Here is a 21,654-nt window from a genome sequence, read left to right on the forward strand (position 1 = left end):
ACCCTGGTGGTTATAAGCTGTGCATGGGAGACAAGTGACTCCCCTAAAGACCAAAGTTATAAAGCAGAAACGTAAGAGAAAAGGCAGTCTTTGAGATAACCTGGACATAAGTTTTTAAGGGCCTTGTAAATTAATACAAGAACTTTGAACATATGGAAGCATATGGGCAACTAGTTCAACTGAATGCAAAATGTGGATTTACACAACCATATTTCTGTAGATGAAGGAATTGCAGCATATATTTCCTTTAACATCTTTGCTTAAGGAAAGAGGTAGTTGGCCCACTGCTCTCTCTTGAAGGTGGCAGGAGGCTGTGCACATGGAATATCATCCCCCAGTCCTCTCCAAATTAAGCAGACTTCTTTCCCTCCTGTGAAATCTTTCTCATACTATTTAACCTAGATATGTGAAATGACAGCAGCATAGAGCCCAAATTAAAATTCAGCTTTACTGCATGGAGAAACTGTTCAGTGCACCCTTAGGTCACTGTCGGCCTGTTTGTCAGTGAAGGTTTATTGGGGAAGGCCAGAGGGCAATGTACATCTCACCGCCTTTCATATTGTGCCTCAGTGTTGACTTTATTCAAGCAGATTTATCTGAAGCTTCTACAGTTTGAACCCTGCTGTGCACTTTTAAATGACATCTGGCTGCTGAGTCAACCTGAGTGGGAAAACACTGAGGAGGAGGATAATTGGCTCCTTTTCACAAAAGGACTGTATAAATATCCTTCTGCCGCACACATATTTCTCACGTGAGATACGTTTGGGTTAAGTCTGGCATTTTCCTGTCATCATAAATGTCAGTGACACTCATTTATTCCATCCTCATTGGAGTTGGAGGAGAGCCCTGAAGGGGGAGAAGAGAGGTAGCGTGTAAAGGGATTTCTCTCTCTCTGTTAATGCCTATTGAAGCACATCCTGAAACATAAGCTATTTGCTTCGTAGAGCTTTGCTACAAGCCGCTTGTTTGAGACCCACAGAAAGAAGTTTTATTTGTTATTCTGCTCTGCCTTTAGAAATCTCAGAGCAGTTTATGTGGGGCTTGTGGTAGTCCTCCGTTCAGGTACTTATTGGGTCCACACCTCCTGAGCTTCAATAATGCTGCAGTATTAAGTGCTCCCAGACCATTAAGTGTGGCTACATGCAGCCTACATGTGAGCTTCTTTGCCAAGGATTGAAATATGATAGCAAGCAGCAGAAATAGCTTTTTTAATGGGATGTGCAAGCAACTGCAGTGACGACGAGGCAGGAGATGGCTATTACTTCAGCAGAAGTCCACTTGTGGTTCTTGAGATTTGAGCCGCTGTGAATATATTTCTATCCCACCTTGTGTTGGGCTCAAGGGAGCTCATAATGAAATATAAGAAACTTAGGCATTGCAAAACCATATGATTGTTTTTACACAACCTGTTAGCTACAAACATATAAAATGTAAATGTTTTAAGATCTGTTCTTCCATCCCCTCCTTTCCCCACATCTACAGTGTTCAGTGAAAAACTGCCGCACAGCCTTCCATGTTACTTGTGCGTTTGACCGTGGCTTGGAGATGAAGACCATTCTGGCCGACAATGATGAAGTCAAGTTCAAGTCTTACTGCCCCAAGCACAGCTCCACCAAGAAGTCAGATGAGGAAAACTTCAGCGAATTCACCAGCCAGGAAAACGAGAACGGGGCACAGGACAGTTCCCCTCCTGCTCACCTAGAACCTTTTGACAGCATGGATCAAAACCAGGAGGAGGCCCACAGGGTCAGCGTTCGCAAGCAGAAGCTTCAACAACTGGAAGATGAGTTCTATGCCTTTGTCAACGCCTCGGAAGTGGCCAAGGCCCTGCAGCTTCCCGAGGACTCTGTAGAATTTATGTACCAGTACTGGAAATTGAAGCGGAAATCAAACTTCAACAAACCTTTGATCACCCCAAAGAAAGATGAAGAGGACAATCTGGCCAAACGGGAGCAGGATGTTCTGTTCAGGCGGCTACAGCTTTTCACCCACCTCCGGCAGGATTTGGAGAGGGTAAGTTGCTGTGTTGTTTGGTAGGTCTGAAAGACGGATTTTGCCTCAGTTGCCTTACCAATCCTGATGTTTGAATGCTGTCGGATCAGGCATAAAAATCCTGCTCAATGCAGCTGAAAGGTGCACAATGGTCAATGCATGTGGCCTTGGATCTCATCCCACTAAGGTCCTCTCAGAATGATTAGAGAGGCGGCGAACCTGCAGTTCCACCTCTGCCCCTCCTTTTACTGGAACTTCTCTGAGCGTAGTGCTGTGTTGTGACATGTTCAGTCAATCAGTAGGGATTTCCTTCTACATCCTTTGTGCTTGCTATTTCCCAGATCCTATGCTGTAAGGCCTGCTTCTGACTTGCAAGGCGAGGATGGGAGCGAGCAGTTGCAAATGGTAAATTTGTGGGCCTTGCTATGGACTCTGAAACCAGATTCGTTCTGCCTGAGTAGACTTCCCAGGTTCTCTCAACATGGTGAACTCTTTATAAACACATCCCTTTGTAGTTGCAGGGGTCTTCCCTTCATTAAAGTGAGTAGGAAACCCCCTGTGGGCAGAACAGCTTTCTGTGCATTATAGAGCTCCTGTGCTCACAAAAAGCCACTGGAGTGGGGGTGTGGCTGTGATAGAAAGTAATAAACTTTCATCTATTCTGTTTGATAAGTAATGTAGATTCTTGGAGATTTTCAGTTTAGTGTGGCACGAACACCTCCCTGGGAGAATGTGAAGTTGTTCCAAAAGCTGCCTGCCTTTGATTGATGCTTTGAACAATGTGGCCATTCTGAACTTGTTCTCAACTCCAGTGCTTAGCTCCAGAATCTCTTAAAACAAAAGGGTTTGTGAAGAGCTTCAAAAGAATCTCTCCAGACTGAGTGAATGGGCAGTAAAATGGCAAATGCAATGCAAGTGTAACATGGTGTACATTGGAACCAACCATCTAAATTTCACATATGTGCTCTTGGGGTCTGAACTGGCAGGATTGACTAGACCTTGGGGGTGTAGTGGATAACTCTGTCAAGATGTTGACTCAGTGTACAGGAGCAGTGGAAAAAGGCAAATTCCATGTTTGCGATCATTAGGAAAGAAATTTAAAATAAAACCACCAATACGTCATTATACAAATCTGTAGTGCAATGGAATATTGTGTACAGTTTTGGTTGTCTCACCTCAATAAGGGCTTGTAAAGTTAGAACAGAGCAACCCAAAGTGCAGAGGAGGGTGCTGAAGCATCTCCGCTAGGAGGAAAAGTTACATTTGAGGCTTCTTAGTTTAGAGATGACATGATAGAGGTGTATTAAAATATGCACGGTGTGTAAAATGTGGTAAAGCAGACGTTTCCCCCCCTTTCTCATACTACTAGAACACAGGGACATTCAATGAAGCCAAATGTTGGAATACAAAAGGACAGACAAAAGAAAGTACTTATCATAATATTTTTATTATTTATACCCTGCTCATCTGGCTGGGTTTCTCCAACCACTCTGGGCAGCTTACAGCATATATTGAAACAGAATAAAATATCAAACATTAAAAACTTCCCTAAACAGGACTGCCTTCAGATGTCTCTAAAAGTTATGTAGTTCTTTATCTCCTTGACATCTGAAGGGAGGGCAATTCCACAGGGTGGGCGCCACTACCAAGAAGGCCCTCTGCCTGGTTCCCTGTAACCTTTTGCAGTGAGGGAACCATAAGAAGAGCCTTGGAGGAGGACCTCTTCATAGCTTCTTAATGTGGGAAGTACAGTCATACCTTGGGTTAAAGTTGCTTCAGGTTGAGTGTTTTTGGGTTGTGCTCTGCGGTGACCCGGAAGTAATGGAATGTGTTATTTCCGGGTTTCGCCGCATGCGCAGACGCTCAAAATGATGGCGTGCGTAGAAGCGGCGAATCATGACCTGCGCAGACACTGGTTGCATTCACTTCAGAATGCGAATGGGGCTCCGGAACGGATCCCGTTTGCATCCAGAGGTACCACTGAAGGAATAAAGAAAAGGGGTCCTCTTTGCTGGTGTAATATACCTCTCCTTCAGCACTAGTAACCCAGTACATGTGCCAGATTGGGTTGCAAAATGTCTTCTAGCTTGGAAAAGCTTTTTAGGAGGTTTTTAAAATTCAAATATCAACTTCAAAATATGTTTCTCTTACATGAATCTATATAATATTACACATTGTGTTTTTAGGTACGAAACCTCACATATATGGTGACCCGACGGGAAAAAATTAAAAGATCTGTTTGCAAAGTCCAGGAACAGATATTCAATCTCTATACAAATCTTGTTGAGCATGAAAGAGTTTCAGGTGAGTTCCGTTTGTCTTTTTGTGCTGGAATATGGCATGGCAAATGTGTTGGTATACTGGTCTGGAATGAAAATTATTGCTGTTATGTTTTTGTGCACTGTAATGAAATGTATTGGCTTGCATTTCTCCATAACCCTCTTTGCACCCTGCACACTGAGAAAAAACCACCAACCACATGTTAAATATTTGAAAGACTCTGATAATTTCTTTGACTTACTGAGGGACTTGTGGATTGCTATAGTAGATAGCTATTAAAAACCATTGCTAGTAGGCCTCTGTATGTGTCTTGCCACTTGCTGGCTCTTTTTATATTTTGAGATGGAGATGATCTGCTTTCCCTCCTAACTAGGTTTGCTCTTTCAGTTTTTACATTTCAGATGCATTCAGTTTCATAACTCGTCACCCACCAACCTGTACTTCATCCTCTCAACATAGATTTCAATCAGTGAAGTGTATACAGGTCCCACTCAAAAAGTATTTTTTTTATATATAACTATAAAAACACTTGCTATTTATGTTTATATTTGTGCAAGTCTGAATCCTACCTGGCAGTTATTTTCCTCCAACATTATTTAGCTGCCACTATGTAGGTTTCCTTAGATCCTACCCCTCAAAATTTCCTTTACTTAATTCTTAACAGCTTCTTAATTAAAATTCTTATTTTTGCTTGCCCTACATCTAAATTGGATTATTCATAATCACTTAACCTGGGTACATGTGAACAATTTAGATTTTGTTCCTATCTATAATAATCTAGCAATTTATTAACAGCATATTTATTTTCCCTTGTATGGAAATTGAGTGGCAATTTCAATGGTATATTAGCACCCCACAGACAAAATTTAAAGCACAGTTAATACTTGTTTATGTTGTCTTACTTTGAAAACTGACTCCATTTTTGTGCAGTGAGTTTAGTGGTCTATTCAGTGTTTTTCATTTACCGTATTTTTCGCCCTATAGGATGCACTTTTTCCCCTCCAAAAATGAAGGGGAAATGTGTGTGCGTCCTATGGGGCGAATGCAGGCTTTCGCTGAAGCCTGGAGAGCGAGAGGGGTCGGTGCGCACCGACCCCTCTCGCTCTCCAGGCTTCAGGAGAGCCCCAGCGCCAGCCCCACAAGGTCGGGGACAGAGGGAGGCGGAACGCCGCCATCCCGCTGTCTCCCGAAGTGGTTTGGAGGCTGACGGCAGGGAGACCCCGCCGCCAGCCCCACAAGCTCCGGGGACAGTGGGGAGCCGCAGCGCGTCTTCCCGCTGTCTCCGGACCTGATCTCAAGGCGGGCGGCGGGGAGAAGAGCGCTTCTCCCCGCTGCCTGCCCCACAAGCTCCGGGGACAGCTGGGAGGCGCAGCGCGTCTTCCCGCTGTCCCCGGACCTGATCTGAAGGCGGGCTGCGGGGAGAAGAGCGCTTCTCCCCGCTGCCGGCCCCACAAGCGCCTGGGGGGGAGGAAATAAATTTTTTCCCCTTTATTTCCCCCCCAAAAAAACTTGATGCGTCCTATGGGCCGGTGCGTCCTATGGGGCGAAAAATACGGTACATGTTTACGTTGTTTTGTTGGTGGTTTGCCACTAAGACGCAGGGGTGCATGAGAAAAGGGTTACATAAGCCTTTGTGTTCCCCTACCCACAGCTGACAACAAAGGCAATGTTCCAAATTCTAAATTATCTCATTGTGCAAAACTGATTATTAATTTTAATTAAAATCAGTATTGTTTTGGCAAAATATATATTTTTGCTGTTCTGTTATGTGCGATAGATTTATTTTCTGGTCTGGATTATGAAACCAGGAGTATCGTTCTCCCTGCTTGTATTCATAGGGAACATATTTTTATTCCTTCTTTATAACATCAGGGGCATGAATGTCATAAGATGAACAATGCATCCTAGTTGCTACACTTAACTTTCTTTTACAAATGGTTGACAACTTGACTCTCTTCAACCACAATTGAAATTTATCAAATGTTCAAGGAGGAAAATACTGCCAGGAGAACAGAGCTCCATGAGTCTATTATGTTAAAAATGAATTGAGCTAGAAAAGTCTGCCTTTTTATCACATTCTTTAAACCTAAGTGTCTTACTCTGACAAGCAAATAGCTTTGGAGACAGTCAGAAACTAAGTGGAACAACGATCTTTCTTTAATGTGGCTTGCCAGTCAGAAAGTGCTTTAAAAGCATGAACCCAAAAGAAATAGCTAGCTGACTTGTAACTATATATTCTTCAAAGACGCTAGTACCCATTGAGCAAGAAACTGCTGCAGCTGAATGACCTTCCCATTTCAATCATTAATCAGCAGCACCAGTTTAGCCGCCTTAAAATCCAGTGTTAAAGCATTGGATGTTGGTGTTTTTAATCTGTAGGATTATTGCAACATCCATGCAACCCTGGCTTAATGTTTTGTGAAGTTATGCTAACATGGCTGCTAACATAACCCAACCCTGAGGAGTTTTCTGGTTTGGTGCAATATGATCTAGCTGCTAGTGCAGCAAGTACAGTAACATAATGAAGTGGCCTGTTAGCCACTGCATTTTCTGTTGTGGCTTGACAAATTCCTTCCCCAGTCCCCTTGTTCTTGCATTCCTAAGGCAGGCAACAAAGCTGGGCCTCTGTTGGGTTGCCACCCCTGGCTAACGGGGATGTGTTCCCTTTGGTGAACTGTAAGCTGTAAAGCACCTATTCTCAGGGCAAGTGTGTTTTTGTTAAAATCTGGGGACAAAGCAAAATGAGATCAAGCTCTGACGTCTGTAGCTCCCTATGCTTATGTTACCTAATTAAACGACCAATGAACATACAAACTTTAGCAAAGTATACTCACAGATTTGGACATTCAGCATTAGTTTGTTTCCAAACTTGCAAAGTGTCCCATTGATTTCACTGGAACTTCCACATGATGAACATACAATGGTACCTCGGGTTAAGTACTCCAATTTGGTCCATAACAGTCCCCTGTCAATAGTGTCAAAAGCAGCCTTGTTATCTAGGAAGGCCACATAAAGACATTCTTTATGAAGCCGCGTGTACTTAGCGGCTAAGTGAGATAACACCATGCAGTTGTGTAAAGTGGATTTCCCTTGCCTAAACCCTGCCTGCTCTGGACCTATGATGTTATTTTCATCGAGCCAGGTAGTTAGTTTATTTAGCAGATGTTTAGTGTACAATTTCCTGATGTTTGACAATAGACTTATTGGCCGATAGTTGGATGGCAGCTTTTGTCACCCTTTTTAAATATTGGGATAATTATAGATTGCTGCCATGAGTTAGGCATGATACCAGATCTATCTATCACAGTGAATAGATCCACTAGTATCGGTGCCCACCACTCTGACTTGGCTTTGATCAGTTCAGATGGAATAGCATCAGGGCCGGCAGCCTTTCCTGCTTTCATCTGATCAATTAAACTTGTAACTTCGGTAATAGAGACAGGGGGCCAGTCATCCGTGAAAGTAAAAATGGCATGGTCCTGACAGTCAGGTGGAATACAGTCATTGAAGAAAACCGCCTTGAAATGCTCTACCCATTACAAAGATGGAATCAATGTCAGCGAAGCATCCTGTGTCTGTGGGGAGTCTGCTACAGCCTTCCAAAATTTCTTAGGATTTTTCGTTAGGATGGCTAAGAGTAGTGTATCCCAACATGCTTGATCATATCTTATCTGGCTAAGCTGGATAGTTCCCCTGAGTTGTCGGGATCTGGAGAAGTAAATGTAAGGCAATCGACTGACAATCAAAAATGCTTGAAAGCTGCTTCAGATAAACATTAACCCATTTGTTTTTGTCTTTCCAGGCACGCCTTCCTCCTCCTCCTCTATGGAAAATATAATGCTTTTCAACAGTTCACCACTGGGCCCAGATGCACCTCAGATAGAGGATTTGAAATGGCACTCAGCTTTCTTCAGAAAGCAAATGGGCATGTCATTGAGTCACTCTTTGAAAAAAACACAGAAGAGAGAGCGGATGAGGAGGAGCTCTGGGCATGATGACAAATCTTTACTCAAGCAGCCCAGCCAAAGGGAAGGCTTTGCAACTCCCAGTAGCTTTTTCAGTTTTGAAAAGACCTTTGCAGAAGCACAAATTGGATCAGCACAACAGAAGAATGGAGTTGTTATAGCAGACCACAGGAAGAGAAGAGACAATCATTCCCATTGTGATGTGATGAAGGTAGGACTGAAGGAGAAACCTTCTAAACACAACCACAAACCCCTGAGATCCAACGAACTGTCTCAGAGGCAGTTAGAAAACAAAAGGGCTGTGAACCACCCGAGTGGCAGGTCAGCGCCCGGAACCCGGAGGGATATAGTGCCTAAATGCAATGGATCTTTTTTCAAAATAAACTATAATCCAACTCCGGTTAAAGTGCCTACGACACCCAGAAGCCCTGTGAAAAACTGGGGAGGATTTCGAATTCCAAAGAAAGGAGAAAGACAGCAGCAGGGAGAAGGGCAAGATGAGATGTGCCGCCAAAACTCCTATCCTTACTCGGGCCTGGGTCGAGTTTCCCCTAAAGATAGGGCCAAAAGCAACCTAAAGGTGGACAGCGAGAATGACGGGTACGCCCCTGATGCTGAGATGAGCGATTCAGAAACTGAGATGGCTGAGAAGAAATGCAGGCAACAAAGGCTCAGTTCAAATAGCACTATTCCTAGGAGGACAGATATCATTAGGAGAAGCATCCTTGCCTCCTGACTAGAGAGTGAGACACAATAGCAGCACTGGAGTCGGTGAAGCCCCAGCCTGGAAAAATTATCCACTCTGCATTATTTATTGGTGTGACAAGGAGGGGGGGGGTCCTTACACATGGCTACAATATAAGCCAACAGTGAGCCTGTTTTTTCCGGGCTGTAGAAATATGTTTACGTGCACTTGACTAAGAGTTTGTCCTCCACCCGTCATGTCCGTGAGATTACAACCTTCTTTATTTGCAACTTTCCTGAAGAAATCACCTGAGAAGATGACCTTGCTATGCCAATTGCTCAATAAGATGAATACAAATTAAAAGATGAAATAAATGGGGGGTAGATTTGGATGGGGAAACCGATTTAGGTGGATAGCACTGAGGATTTTCTTCTGTCTCTGAAAAGCACAAGCTGTTAGTACACAAGGATAATTTACAATGGTGGTTATAATCACCCTGCACCGCATCGTCCACTCTAAATTGTCACTTTCATGATGCTGGCTAGGACTAAGCCCTAGTAGTCTGCAATTTTTGTTGTTTTAGAATTCAGGGTGGTGGTGGGTTTTTTTTTTTTTGGCAGCTTTATGAACCCCGGAAGAGTTTTCACAAAAGCCCATCAAGCAGGTAAGAGGAATTTACCATGACTACTAAGATACCTGAAGGGATAGAACCAAGCTGACCAATTGTGAAAACAGTAGCAGCACAGTGCTATTCTGAAGGAACTCAGACTAAGAGTATGAAAATTATTCAGCTCCTCAAATTTGGAGAGTATGTCTTAAAAGTACTTTTTATCTTGTTCTGAGAAGGAAGGCAGATTTGTAGCCTGCTATATTCTGCTGGCACTGCCCATCCGAAATATGATGACAATTCAAGTGGGAAAGACTCAGTGCGTCTACACTGCAAATAGTAAATAGTTTTTGCTGTCATGGTTCCCATCCTTCCTTGTCTGCTCCCCACCCCACCCTGAGAATTGTAACTCTCTGATGGGCAACAGATTTTTCAGTAACTCATTCTCAGCATCTCATCACACAATTCCCAGGTTTTTGGGGAGAAGCCATGACAGGTAAACAGGCTGAAATTTGCTATGAAGATATGCCCATGTTTCTAAAGGCACTAGTCAGCAGCCTTTCCCAATGTGCACTAATGGTATGTGTTGGGATATGCAATTTTCTGACACACAAGGGTTACTTTAAATAAAAAGAGAAGGATGTAATAAATATATATATATTTTGAATACAATGGAAAGGCAATAAGATGTGAGTAGCGCTTTACATTCAAGCCAATTTAACAACATGATTTTATGATAAGGATTAGATTTGACCATGGAGGGGCTTGTGTTCGGATTACATCATTTTAAGAATTGCAATAACTAAAGAGAGTAAGCCATCAGCAATAAGATGAACAGATCGTTCAGAGTCTTTTTTCCTTTTTTTTGCACCCATAGAGTGTGTGTCTCTATCGCGAGTGCATCTATAATACACATAATGTAGTTTTAGGCTGCAGTAACTTTGGGGACTGAACTTTGATGTAAAATCAGACATAACCTAGTTATAAGAAAGTTTAAGCAGCTTAGGTGTTCTTAAAAAAACAAAAATGGACAGCCCTCCCCCCAGTCCATCAACAGCGGTATTTAGCTACTTCACTCACAAGAAGTGGGTTTACAACTATGAAACAAATGTTGAAGCCTTGCAATTTGACTTGAGTCTTCCAGGGGTTTCAACTGAGAACTGGATTGCTGCTGTTCCATCTTGCTATGCAAGTCACTGAATGATCAAAAAACTGCTTGGGGAGGTTGACACAGTACATGTTCCTTACATGCAAGCAGCCCTGGCCTTCTCCACTTGGAAAAATGTAATGTGTGTACCTGTGAATCAGATATATTTAGTAGGAGTTTGCATGATGTATTTTGGGAACCAGCCCTCAGAATTCATTCCTATTTGCTTCTGGAACAGAGGTCATAATCCTAAAATAAACTAAAACAAATAAACTCTTTGAGATTTAGAAATTAGTTGTGGGCTCACATCATCTCAATTTACTCTTGGCTCCTCTCAGTTTCTTGTTTGGCACTGCCCATATTTACAATATTGCTTGTACTAGATTCAGAAACCACACTTGCAAGTGGGGCTTCCAAATCTAGTTTGGAGGGCAAATTTCAGGTGTTACAGCAAACTGGTTTGTGCTTAAACTGGCAGCTGAAAGGGGATCCATGTGTGGGAGGGAAGGGAAATGTGCAACTTTGTGGTTTGTACATGATTTTACAAACAAATGTTTGGCGGCGCATCTGAAGTGAGCCTTAATGTAAGAGCCCTACACTAGCAGCTGCTGTTTGCACGCTGGAGTTTTAGCGCATGCACAGAACTTCACACAGGTAGGGGCTGTTGCAAGTGCTTAACCAGAGGAATTCTCCAGAAGTGAAGTAAATAGAACAAGTCCCTCCTGCACATCTCTATTCTCAGTGTACTCCATGACTAGCTTTGGATCAGAATAAGATTAAGACACTGAGGCCTTGATTCTTAACGTGATCAAGATAGTGACAACAGTTTAGGATATTGGAAATGAAAAAATAGTGATATGAAAGATGTAGTTTTATAAGGCTTTATTGCTTCTGATTAAACTACTCATATCTTATAGGTATGTTGACCAGGTTTGCTGCTTTAAAAGCAGACATGTTCTTGTTAAAATATGGGAAAAGAGGGACGTGATTAATTTACTTTTCAATACAGTAAGTGTTTTGGGTGAGGGTTGAGTGAAATATTATCAGTTAGCCTGCCCTGTAAGGGTGTTGTTCATCAAGCCATAGAAGGAATAAAATAAATTTGATTATAAGTAAACATTATTCAATGTTATGAATTATTTTGAAAGAAATATCATAACATTTGCACTATTAGGAATGATAGCATTTGTGCAGAACAATGCCTTACCTGTTTTGCTCCCCACCATGTTTAGGTTAATAAGCTTTCTGATTTTGAATAATGCTGAACCAAAAATTAAGAAAAACAAAAGAGAAAAATAAATTGTGCTTTCCCCCATAGCTGCAGAAATATGGGAAAACATCAGTATGACTAACTGTACAAGTTCCATGCTATAAGCACTCAGTAAGAGAAAAATAAAATAAAATTAAGCAGTAATCCTTACCTACTACTGCATTCATTTTGTTAATATGGAAACAGCTGTTATTTCTTGTTAGGTTTCACCTTTTTCCTTATGCAGAATGCCCAAGACATTTCTTGATTTTGATTGGTGTACTACATTGAAATGTAGGCTTAATAAACCCTTCCGTAATGACCTGGAATGCTATCTGTTAGGTTTTGGGGATGGACACACACACACACACACACACACTCCCTAAATGAATGGAACGTTATACATGTCTCATGTGTACAAATATTATTTAAAAAAACTTTTAAAAACTTTCATTACTACATTTGTAAAACCCTGTACAGAGGATTTTTCACTATGTGCCTAGCTTTGGTGTCCATTTTGCTCAAATTTGAAAACAGGTGCATGATGACAAAAAAGATAGAATCAGAAATAAAGTATATGTAGAGATGACTATTTTATATTACATGGCCCAATCCTGTATTTATTTTCCTCCCTTTTTGAAGTATTTATAAAGACCTAGTTGAAGATGGCTGTATTTTTTTGTTAAAATATTTAGTAGAATTGTGCCTTTGTCTGTATGTGAATAAATGCTGTACATTTTGCAATACACGTCAAGTGTTATGATTTGACATCTATGTTGCTACTTCCACAAGATTCCAGAAGCAGAAAAGCTTTTCAGCTAGACTTACTCTTGCAACTTGTGCCAAGGTGGCCCATCACTTTCCATCCCTACTTGGTGGAAATGCTAGGAGTCTGGATTTTCTCTTTGCTCTTGGATCTAATCTGCTACTGAGGATTCCCCCTTCTCTGTTCATCTCAGTAGACTAAGGATGTACAATAACTCATCTCCTTCCTACAGTTCTTTTTTCTCCAACCCATCTCAGTGAAGCTGGCCTTGGCTCGCTGCCACCTCTTTGCTCTCTTGTCTCACATTCCTTCCTACTCTCACTTCAGTGACTCATGCTTACTCCATACATTTTACAAGGCAATCTCTCCCCTTTTATTGTATTGTAAGACTCTTTCTTTCTCAATGAAATTGTGAAATTTAACCATTCTTTTCCCCTCCTTTAAGTACCCACCATGGTACTCCACTATATAGACCCAAAGTTTTGTGCTGCACTTGCAAGCTCTTGCCAATTTGGCTAAGGTGCCAGTTTTCTGAGGCAGCTCTACCAGATAACAGCCTGCACTCCAGCAGAAATAGAGCCCAAGGTTGCAGAAGGCCAAAGTTTCCCTGTCATGATGCTAAATTCCTTCCCATTCACTCATTTCTGAGAGGCTAATTCCAAGCCAAGTTACTCATATGTGTGTGCATTGGAAACACATGTCTCAAACCATAATGCTAAAAGCCCTTTTGATTCTTTGGTAGTTCCTACATTATAAACATGGAAATGCAATAGTATTCTGAATCCTGTAAATAACATCTCTGAAGTATTCATCTGTAATAGGAACAGTTTGTATATCCACAAGAATTTGGGGAACCAGAAGAGTAGTCTTACTGGTGTCAATTAACATCTAAGGAATAAAAGTAAAAAAATAAATACAATAGCAATTTTACAAAGGCCAATTTGTTTTCAAATTCAACACCTTACACGGGGAAAAAATAGTTTTAAAATGTTGAGTTTATTAACACAACATTAGGTACTGTCAGTTGTAAAAAACCTTAAAATTCAGCAATTGTGTATTTCAAACTTTGTGGCAAAGTTTTCTACCATAAAACAAAACATGTTATATAAGGCAATCCACCTTTCCATCTACCTTTAATTCACTTCAATATGTATTTGCAGTTACCCACTTAATGTTTATTGTGAAGAAGCCACAGTGATTCTCTTCTCGGGTAACAGTGATGCACATTTTTATAGAAGTCACTCTGTGCATGATATGTCCTAATGCTGCTCTTCAGCAGCCTCAACTTACATGTTGCACGGAAGAACAATATATTACTTTCAAGTATTTTCCAACTCTATCAAGGAGGCAGCCTTTTTCCTCTGCATTGTAATTGCACTGAGCTGTAATTAAAACAAAACAAAACAATATTTTGTTTCTTCAGTAGGAATCTTTAAACTAATTGGATTATAATGCAAGCTGAAGTACAGATAAAGTGAGGGAATTATTTTATTCTGCTTCTACAATATAGTTAAGGGGTGTGTGTGTGTGTGTGTGTGTGTATATATATATATATATATATATATATGCAGGTTTTGGTGTCTTCGGGTGTCTTCCCGTGTAAGAGTCGGGGTGTCTGTGCACGGGAAGACACCCGAAGACACCAAAACCTGCATTCCTGTACCCGTGAAAATCTACGAAAGCAAATATATATATATATATATATATATATATATATATATATATATATATATATGATTCCTAAGTTTTTTTCTGAATAGTTTATCGAGTGAAAGCGACCTTCATTATGAATACATAGAGGAATTGCACAGTTGCCAGTTTTAAGAGTTACATACCACACTTCATAGATCTTGGGATAAAAACTACCGCATAAAAATAAAAGATAAAAGCACAAAATGCATAATACAAATAAGAACAAACCAATAACTTCCCATCCTGTCCCCACGTACAGCTGAACTTTCTTACATGCAGATGTTTTGACTTTCATCCCAACAGAGAAAACTGAAACACTAATTTGGTTAAGACTCTGATTCAGCTCTTCATTAAATGATCCAGTTTGAAGGCTGCCCAGTTCAAAGTGTTGGTGCTGACCTAAGCTGCCTCGGCCCATTATACCTGAAGGAGTGTCTCCACCCCCATCGTTCAGCCCAGACACTGAGGTCCAGCTCCGAGGGCCCTCAGGCGGTTCCCTCACTGTGCGAAGTTACAGGGAACCAGGCAAAGAGCCTTCTGGGTAGTGGTGCCCGCCCTGTGGAACATCCACCCATCCGATGTCAAAGAGATAAACAACTATCTGACTTTTAGAAGACATCTGAAGGCAGCCCTGTATAGGGAAGTTTTTAATGGATATTTTATTGTGTTTTAAATATTTTGTTGAGAACTGTCCAGAGTGGCTGGGGCAAACCTGTCAGATGGGCGGCATATAAATAATAAAATTATTATGATTAAAGATTTTTGGTTATGCAGCTGTAATAAGGGTGCTGATCTGATTTATTTCTAGATACCTGTTGAGATGCTGTGGTTGCCCTCTCTTCTGCCTGGCTTAGTCGCCTTTGAAGTCTGTTGACTTTCTCTTGATGTTCCATCATTAATTTTTCATTCTGTATAAATGAAATAGCTCATTACAAATTTAAGTTTCTGTTATCAGATCATACATATTTCAGGAAACAAGGTTTAAGGAAGAGAAACTTGGTGAATGGCAAAGCCAGGAACCGACTAACAAAGGCAAACAAGGCAGGTTGCTCCTATGCATTGTGTCTAACCTTGACAGGGATTTCCAGTCTTCGGAATCTCATGACGCAACTCTTATATAAAAAACATAATTTTAAGGAAGTTACAAGCACAAATTTCAACAGGGAAGGGGTGGTGCTGGACTCCTGAGATGCTTCAATCAGTTGGCCTTCAAAGGAAAGTAAGGACAGATGATAGGCTGTCCAAAGAGGCAGAACTATGAAGATCAGTACTTAGGAGGGCTAATTGTGACAGAATATTTTTTTAGTTGTTACAAAAATTGAACCAGCCATTGCAGAAAGAAATGACAAGCTAAAGATCACAGAAAGGAACCATTACCTAGTAAAAAAAATTAACAGCTCAAAATTAGCTATGAACGAAGTTGAATGTTTTAATAATAGTAAAATAAATGTTCCTAGCATTTTCCCCAATGTGTATGATCACAAATAGGACAGTTTTCCAGCTGAAAACTACTCTAAGCAAACAAATGATGTGTACCAAGAGAGTTCAAGTTAGACAAGATGTAGATCTAGTTAAAGCACAGCATTTGGATGGGGACCATTCTCTTACCTCAATAACCTTTTCATTTGTTCTTTCCAGCTGACAAAGTACCTCCTGGGTGTAAATTTTTTGACGGCTCAGCTCACTTCTATGAAACAAGATCAAAGAAACTCATTAATGAAAATCAACATATATGTTGACCTAAGTCATTTCCAGAGGTATATGGGACAATCATATATTCTTCCCTCTTTCAAATTCCTTCTTTCCAATGAAGTAGGAAAAGGATAGTACTTTAAGATACCAATAATGACCATCTTTAGTATTGTGACAGTACTGTGATAGGACAGATTCATAACGAAGAGCCAAACAACAACAATTCCGAAACCTTACTTTTAACAAAAATCTAAAATGTCATTCATTCACAAAAATAAAGACTTTTCATTAAGGACAGGGGATTTGTGGATTTCCAGGTGTTGGACTATAGCTCTAATCATCCTTGACCACTGGCCATGCTGGCTGGGCTGATGGGTATTGGAATCCAACAGCTGGAATGCCACATCCCTGCTTAATGTGATAAAATAAGCAATATAATCCTATGGACGGTGTCCATCAAGTATTAGCCTGGATACCACTTATGTCATGGTCTCCCTACAGGGACACATGGGATCCTGGGCAAAGCTGTACCTTCCAGAGCTAAGAAATGGGAGCAAACAGTCCACTAAACTCAAGGAAGATGTCTGTTGACTGTGCACGGTTCTAGAGAGTGCACATGCCTTCCCACTCAGTTTTCTTATCAAAGTCTGAGTAGCAACTCAGTTTTTGTTGTACAGCTAGTTTGGAGGCATTTTAATTTTCATAACTAGCTATGGCTGGTTGTCTTATTCTTCGTATTGAGCAAAGTAGTTCCTGCAAAAAGATGCACACTGTGTACAGGAAATCTTTACCTCTGGCCCTGGCATCTTGTACCACTGAGCAAATGCCAAAAGTCCTGCCTACTACCTCAAATTTATTAAAGAAGCTCGTAGAAATATAACACCCTATCTCTGTGAACAGGCTTGCAAGCTTGAGAATGAGGCACCCCAAGCCCTTCTCCTGCAATGGATCTTATCCCAAACACTGGTTTGTCTGACCCGTTTCAACTGTCCTACAAACGGGAGGATGTGCAGCTTTTGATGAATAATGCATTTTTCACACCCATTGAATACTGAAAGGAACAATGTGTTGTAGGAGTGCAGGAAAAATCTACGCAGGCACACCTCATGTGCTATTTTCTATTTGTTTCCAAGATCTACAAACGGGGGAATCCTAGAAACCACACTGTCTTGGGCTCTAGGACTCTCATAGCATTGTTGTCTGTATTTGCAAAACCTGTTGGTGTTTCGCAGCTTTCTGACTAGTTGCAGGACCTTAGCCAGACCTAGCAGAGTAAACACAGAGTTCACGAAAGCAATTGGCAACTTGGCTGCAGACAGGATGGACGAAGCGGGAACCAGGAACTTGTAGTTAGGTGTTTATTATATTCAGTGGATTATTTACAGGAACAGAACACGGATCTTTTGCTAGCTCTCTCACAACTCTCAACCTCCACACTGACATGCTGAACCACTGAACTAACACTTTCCAGTTAGTAGGCCATTAATCATTACTCCCTTGAGAGAGCTTGACCAATCATGGAGCTGTTTCCATGCCTCTCTATCACCAGGGAGACTTACTCCTCTACATTGCCTTGGCTGTCTGCCAAACCTTAATTGACTCTGTGTGAGTAGCTGCACGTACAGTGGTACCTCGGGTTAAGTATTTAATTCGTTCTGGAGGTCCGTTCTTAACCTGAAACTGTTCTTAACCTGAAGCACCACTTTAGCTAATGGGGCCTCCTGCTGCTGCCGCACCACCACAGCACGATTTCTGTTCTCAACCTGAAGCAAAGTTAAGTAATATTTCTGGGTTAGCAGAGTCTGTAACCTGAAGCATATGTAACCCGAGGTACCACTGCACTCAGATTCCCAACAGTCTGGCTATGATAACTCTTTCCTCTCAGGTTCTTACGGCCAAACTAGATGATCACATTACATAGCAAGCAGCTACATACCCTGGCTTTTCTTAAATAATTCTCACCGTGAAGGCTGCGCATTATAGCTCTCCAATCTCCCACCAAGATCAGAATGGAGATCACTGCCACCTCTCTGCAGTGCCAGGAACCTAAGGGAAAGACCCCCCATTGGTACCATTTCCTAAGTCTCCAAGCCATTCTGATCTCTGTGGGGAAGTGGAGAGAGGAGCCTCAGGTTCTCACATGCTGTCTTTACAATGAGAATCAGCTCCCCCAACTCCAAGTAGTTAGTTTGTGTAATCTGAAGGACTATGAGGAAACTATAGTCCACTAATCATCTTCCAGTGGCTCAAAAACTGGGGCACCCTGTACACATACAAGCTTCTGCAACAAACAGCAGTCATGTTACCAGAAGCTTGTTCATCTTCACACCTTCTACGCTTTATCTTCTTTGCTAATTAATCAACAGTTGACAGTTCACCACACACAACCGGACTGAAACAATCCTTTTCACTAAATGCTGTTTTGCACTAAACACTATTTTGCATTACTATTTCCCCAGTAAATGGACACCTATCATTTGCATTGATTGTTCAGTTTCCTAACCGCACTCTACAACAACATCCCCACCTTGTAACCATCTGTATATATGTCAAATAACACTTCATGCATCTAACAATTGAACTCTTGCACACAAAACTCAATGCCATGATACATTTGTTAGACGTGGGTGGCGCTGTGGTCTAAACCACTGAGCCTAGGGTTTGCCGATCGGAAGGTTGGTGGTTCGAATCTCCATGATGGGGTGAGCTCCCATTGTTCAGTCTCAGCTCCTGCCCACCTAGCAGTTCGAAAGCACGTCAAGTGCAAGTAGATAAATAGGTACCACTCCGGGAAGGTAAATGGCATTGCCGTGCGCTGCTCTGGTTCGCCAGAAGCGGCTTTTTCATGCTGGCCACATGACCCAGAAGCTGTCTGTGGACAAACGCCGGCTCTCTTGGCCTATAGAGTGAGATGAGTGCGCAACCCCAAAGTTGTTCATGACTGGACCTAACGGTCAGGGGTACCTTTACCTTTAACATGGCTACCCTTTTGCGTTTGGTAATTCTAAAATACCGAAATAGTGAGAAGCAGTCGTCGTCCCCCCCACACACACCAGAAAGGTGACATAGTATAAAACTATCAGAGCGATAATCAGTCCCAATTGTTCCTACATATTCCAGAGAATTTGCCTCATTAAAATAGGTAAATGAAGTTTGCAGAAAATTGCTCAAGTGTCTACCACAAAGTCTTATGTGTGGAAAACAAAGGTGAGCTGTTTAGTAGTAGAGCAGAAAAGATAATAAATCTGCCAGCTGTGGGAAGTGTTTAATGCAAAATTCTCATGTGACACATACAGCACATTCCAGATGTTTTTCTGTTGACTTATGCCGTAATATGCTTCAGTTATTCTTAGTAATTATATATTTTGTAGACTGCCAGTACCTGCAGCTGTTTCTCATCCTGTTAACATTTTTAATCAATATCTTAAAATAAACAGTTATGGCTGCCAAGTATTACAGAATTCCAGCCAAAAATAACGTGGTAGAAATGAAGGGGTGGGGGACTCAAAGGTCCCTAAATATGATGTAATTTATTTAATAGACTAGATGGTATGTCAAAAGAACACTGCTCTAGCTAATACCTAATAATGAACAACTATACTATCCCAGAAGGATCAAGTCTTGGAAATCATGAGAAAGCTGTACAACCAAAAGCTTAAAAATACAAAGATACAACCATGATTCAGAAAGAACGCCTATGAAACTCAAAACTGATTTATTCAAAATAGTGTTAATTTAAGGGGATCCAAACAGCTGCACAGGAAGCTTTTGTCTGCCCCCTCTCCCATGCTGCATCATTCACTGCCTGAAATACTACTCTGAGAAGTTGGAGAATCCTGCAGGGAAACATCTGATGTGGTACAATGAGCTCCTGTCAGAGGAAGAGACTGCAGGCACTCCAGTGTGCACAAGGTGACTGGCATCCTGGCCTTAACCTGTTAGTCTGTGCCTAGCCTCAAACACCTAAGTCTCAGTGGATTTCAATAGGAATTACATTTCCCCAGCTGAAGGAATCCTTATAGCTACAGTGGTGCCTCACAAGACGAAAAGAATCCGTTCTGTGATTCTCTTCGTCTAGCGGTTTTTTCATCTTGCGAAGCAAACCCACTGACAGATTAGCGGATTAGCGCTATTAGCGGCTTATCGGATCAGCTGATAAGCAGCTTAGCGGCTTAGAAAAAGGGGGGGAAAGGGGGGGAAAACCCGCAGGAACTCGCAAGACATTTTCTTCTTGCAAAGCAAGCCCATAGGAGATTCGTTTTGCGAAGCACCTCCAAAACGGAAAACTCTTTCGTCTAGCGAGTTTTCCGTCTTGCGAGGCATTCGTCTTGTGGGGCATCACTGTAAAGTGTAAGATTAACAGCTATTCTTACTTGATTTTGAAAGAGGAAGGATAGTATAGAAATGCTGGTGAAAATGTTATTACGATTAATAATAGGTTGGCTCATACCACCACGACCCCAAACTCCTCTGTGATTTCACAGTACAGTTTGTAACTGCAGTAATGAGCAAAATGGACTATAGGATTACAGGTCATTATGATAGAAATAATGCCACTGAAGATACTGGGGAATCTTTGAAGAGCAACACAAACAATTTAAGTGACCCATTTTCATTTATTCCTGATTTTTATAGCCTGCTTTTCAGCCAATTAACTTCCAGAGTGGCTCTCAACATGATAGGGCTCCTTAGTAAGGTGAAAGGATTTTAATAAATGAAAGGCACTGAGGTCACTTTTCAACATTAGGAGCATGCACAATTAGCATACGCTGAATCTGCATTATCGAGATCTGAGTATCTTAAGACACTTCAAGGAACTCCCTTGGAGACTTGTTAAAACTGAACCTGGAAATTCTAAAAGATCTTCATTTAATGCCTGCGGCCACATGACTCTATGTACTTTAATGGGTATTTTATGTAGGATTTATCTGTTTGTTTCAAGTATCTCAAACTTTGGGAATGGGTGTTGTAAATTGGCATGCGTGTGAGCATACACACACACACACACACACACACACACACACACACTATCAGTCCTATCCTGAACAAGAATAGGATTGCTACTCAATCCTTTAAACCTATGTAACCTTAAGTGGTGATGTAAGTATAACTGCCATGATACTGTAAGGGAGTCCAAGAAACAGGTGGAGTTCAGGGTGTGGTGGAGAAAAAAAATGATGAAGTTGCTATCTTAGTTAGAATTTTATCCTCCACTGGGAACTATGAAAGCAAATATCTACCCCATAGGAGCCCACAGAAACCCCAAATGATCTCAAATAGGCACCCCAGGATCACAGTGCAGATGGGGCTCCTTATTGGCCAAACTACCCCCCACTCCATGCACCTGTGAAAACAATGCCAAATGCAGTAACCAAATAGTATATAACATATAGCCACTATTGCTACTGTTTGGCAAACACTTATGACTTTATATTACCTTAAAAGTTTAGAGCTAATGAAGGTGTGACAGAGGCAGGGCCAGAGTGGTATGCAGCTCTGTAATAGTAAGAGGCAGTGCCAGATTTAGGGTGGTGCGGAAGGTTCCCCTGCACAAAATTGAGCGGGGGTGGGGGGACGGG

At 41.5% G+C, this 21,654-nt stretch overlaps 2 protein-coding genes across 15 annotated transcripts in view; one reads left to right on the forward strand and one right to left on the reverse strand.

Moving 5' to 3' along the window:
* JADE1 (jade family PHD finger 1) overlaps window positions 1-12,673 on the forward strand; it is a 154,723-nt gene extending 142,050 nt beyond the window's left edge. For all 10 annotated transcript variants that reach the window (XM_082237602.1, XM_082237601.1, XM_082237606.1 and 7 more), the window contains 3 exons: window positions 1,483-2,013; window positions 4,179-4,296; window positions 8,075-12,673. In XM_082237602.1, the coding sequence (XP_082093728.1) occupies window positions 1,483-2,013; window positions 4,179-4,296; window positions 8,075-8,973 (1,548 nt within the window). In that variant the 3' untranslated portion in view covers window positions 8,974-12,673. The remainder of the gene's footprint in view (window positions 1-1,482; window positions 2,014-4,178; window positions 4,297-8,074) is intronic.
* Window positions 12,674-13,668: 995 nt separating this feature from the next.
* Window positions 13,669-21,654, reverse strand: part of SCLT1 (sodium channel and clathrin linker 1) — a 43,009-nt gene continuing 35,023 nt past the window's right edge. For all 5 annotated transcript variants that reach the window (XM_082237659.1, XM_082237660.1, XM_082237658.1 and 2 more), the window contains 3 exons: window positions 15,992-16,070; window positions 15,196-15,291; window positions 13,669-14,073 (listed from right to left, as the gene is read on the reverse strand). In XM_082237659.1, coding sequence (XP_082093785.1) covers window positions 14,011-14,073; window positions 15,196-15,291; window positions 15,992-16,070 — 238 coding nt within the window. In that variant the 3' untranslated portion in view covers window positions 13,669-14,010. The remainder of the gene's footprint in view (window positions 14,074-15,195; window positions 15,292-15,991; window positions 16,071-21,654) is intronic.

The sequence above is a fragment of the Podarcis vaucheri genome (genome assembly GCF_965113315.1).
Source record: "Podarcis vaucheri genome assembly, chromosome: 9".
Taxonomy (NCBI): Eukaryota; Metazoa; Chordata; class Lepidosauria; order Squamata; family Lacertidae; genus Podarcis; species Podarcis vaucheri.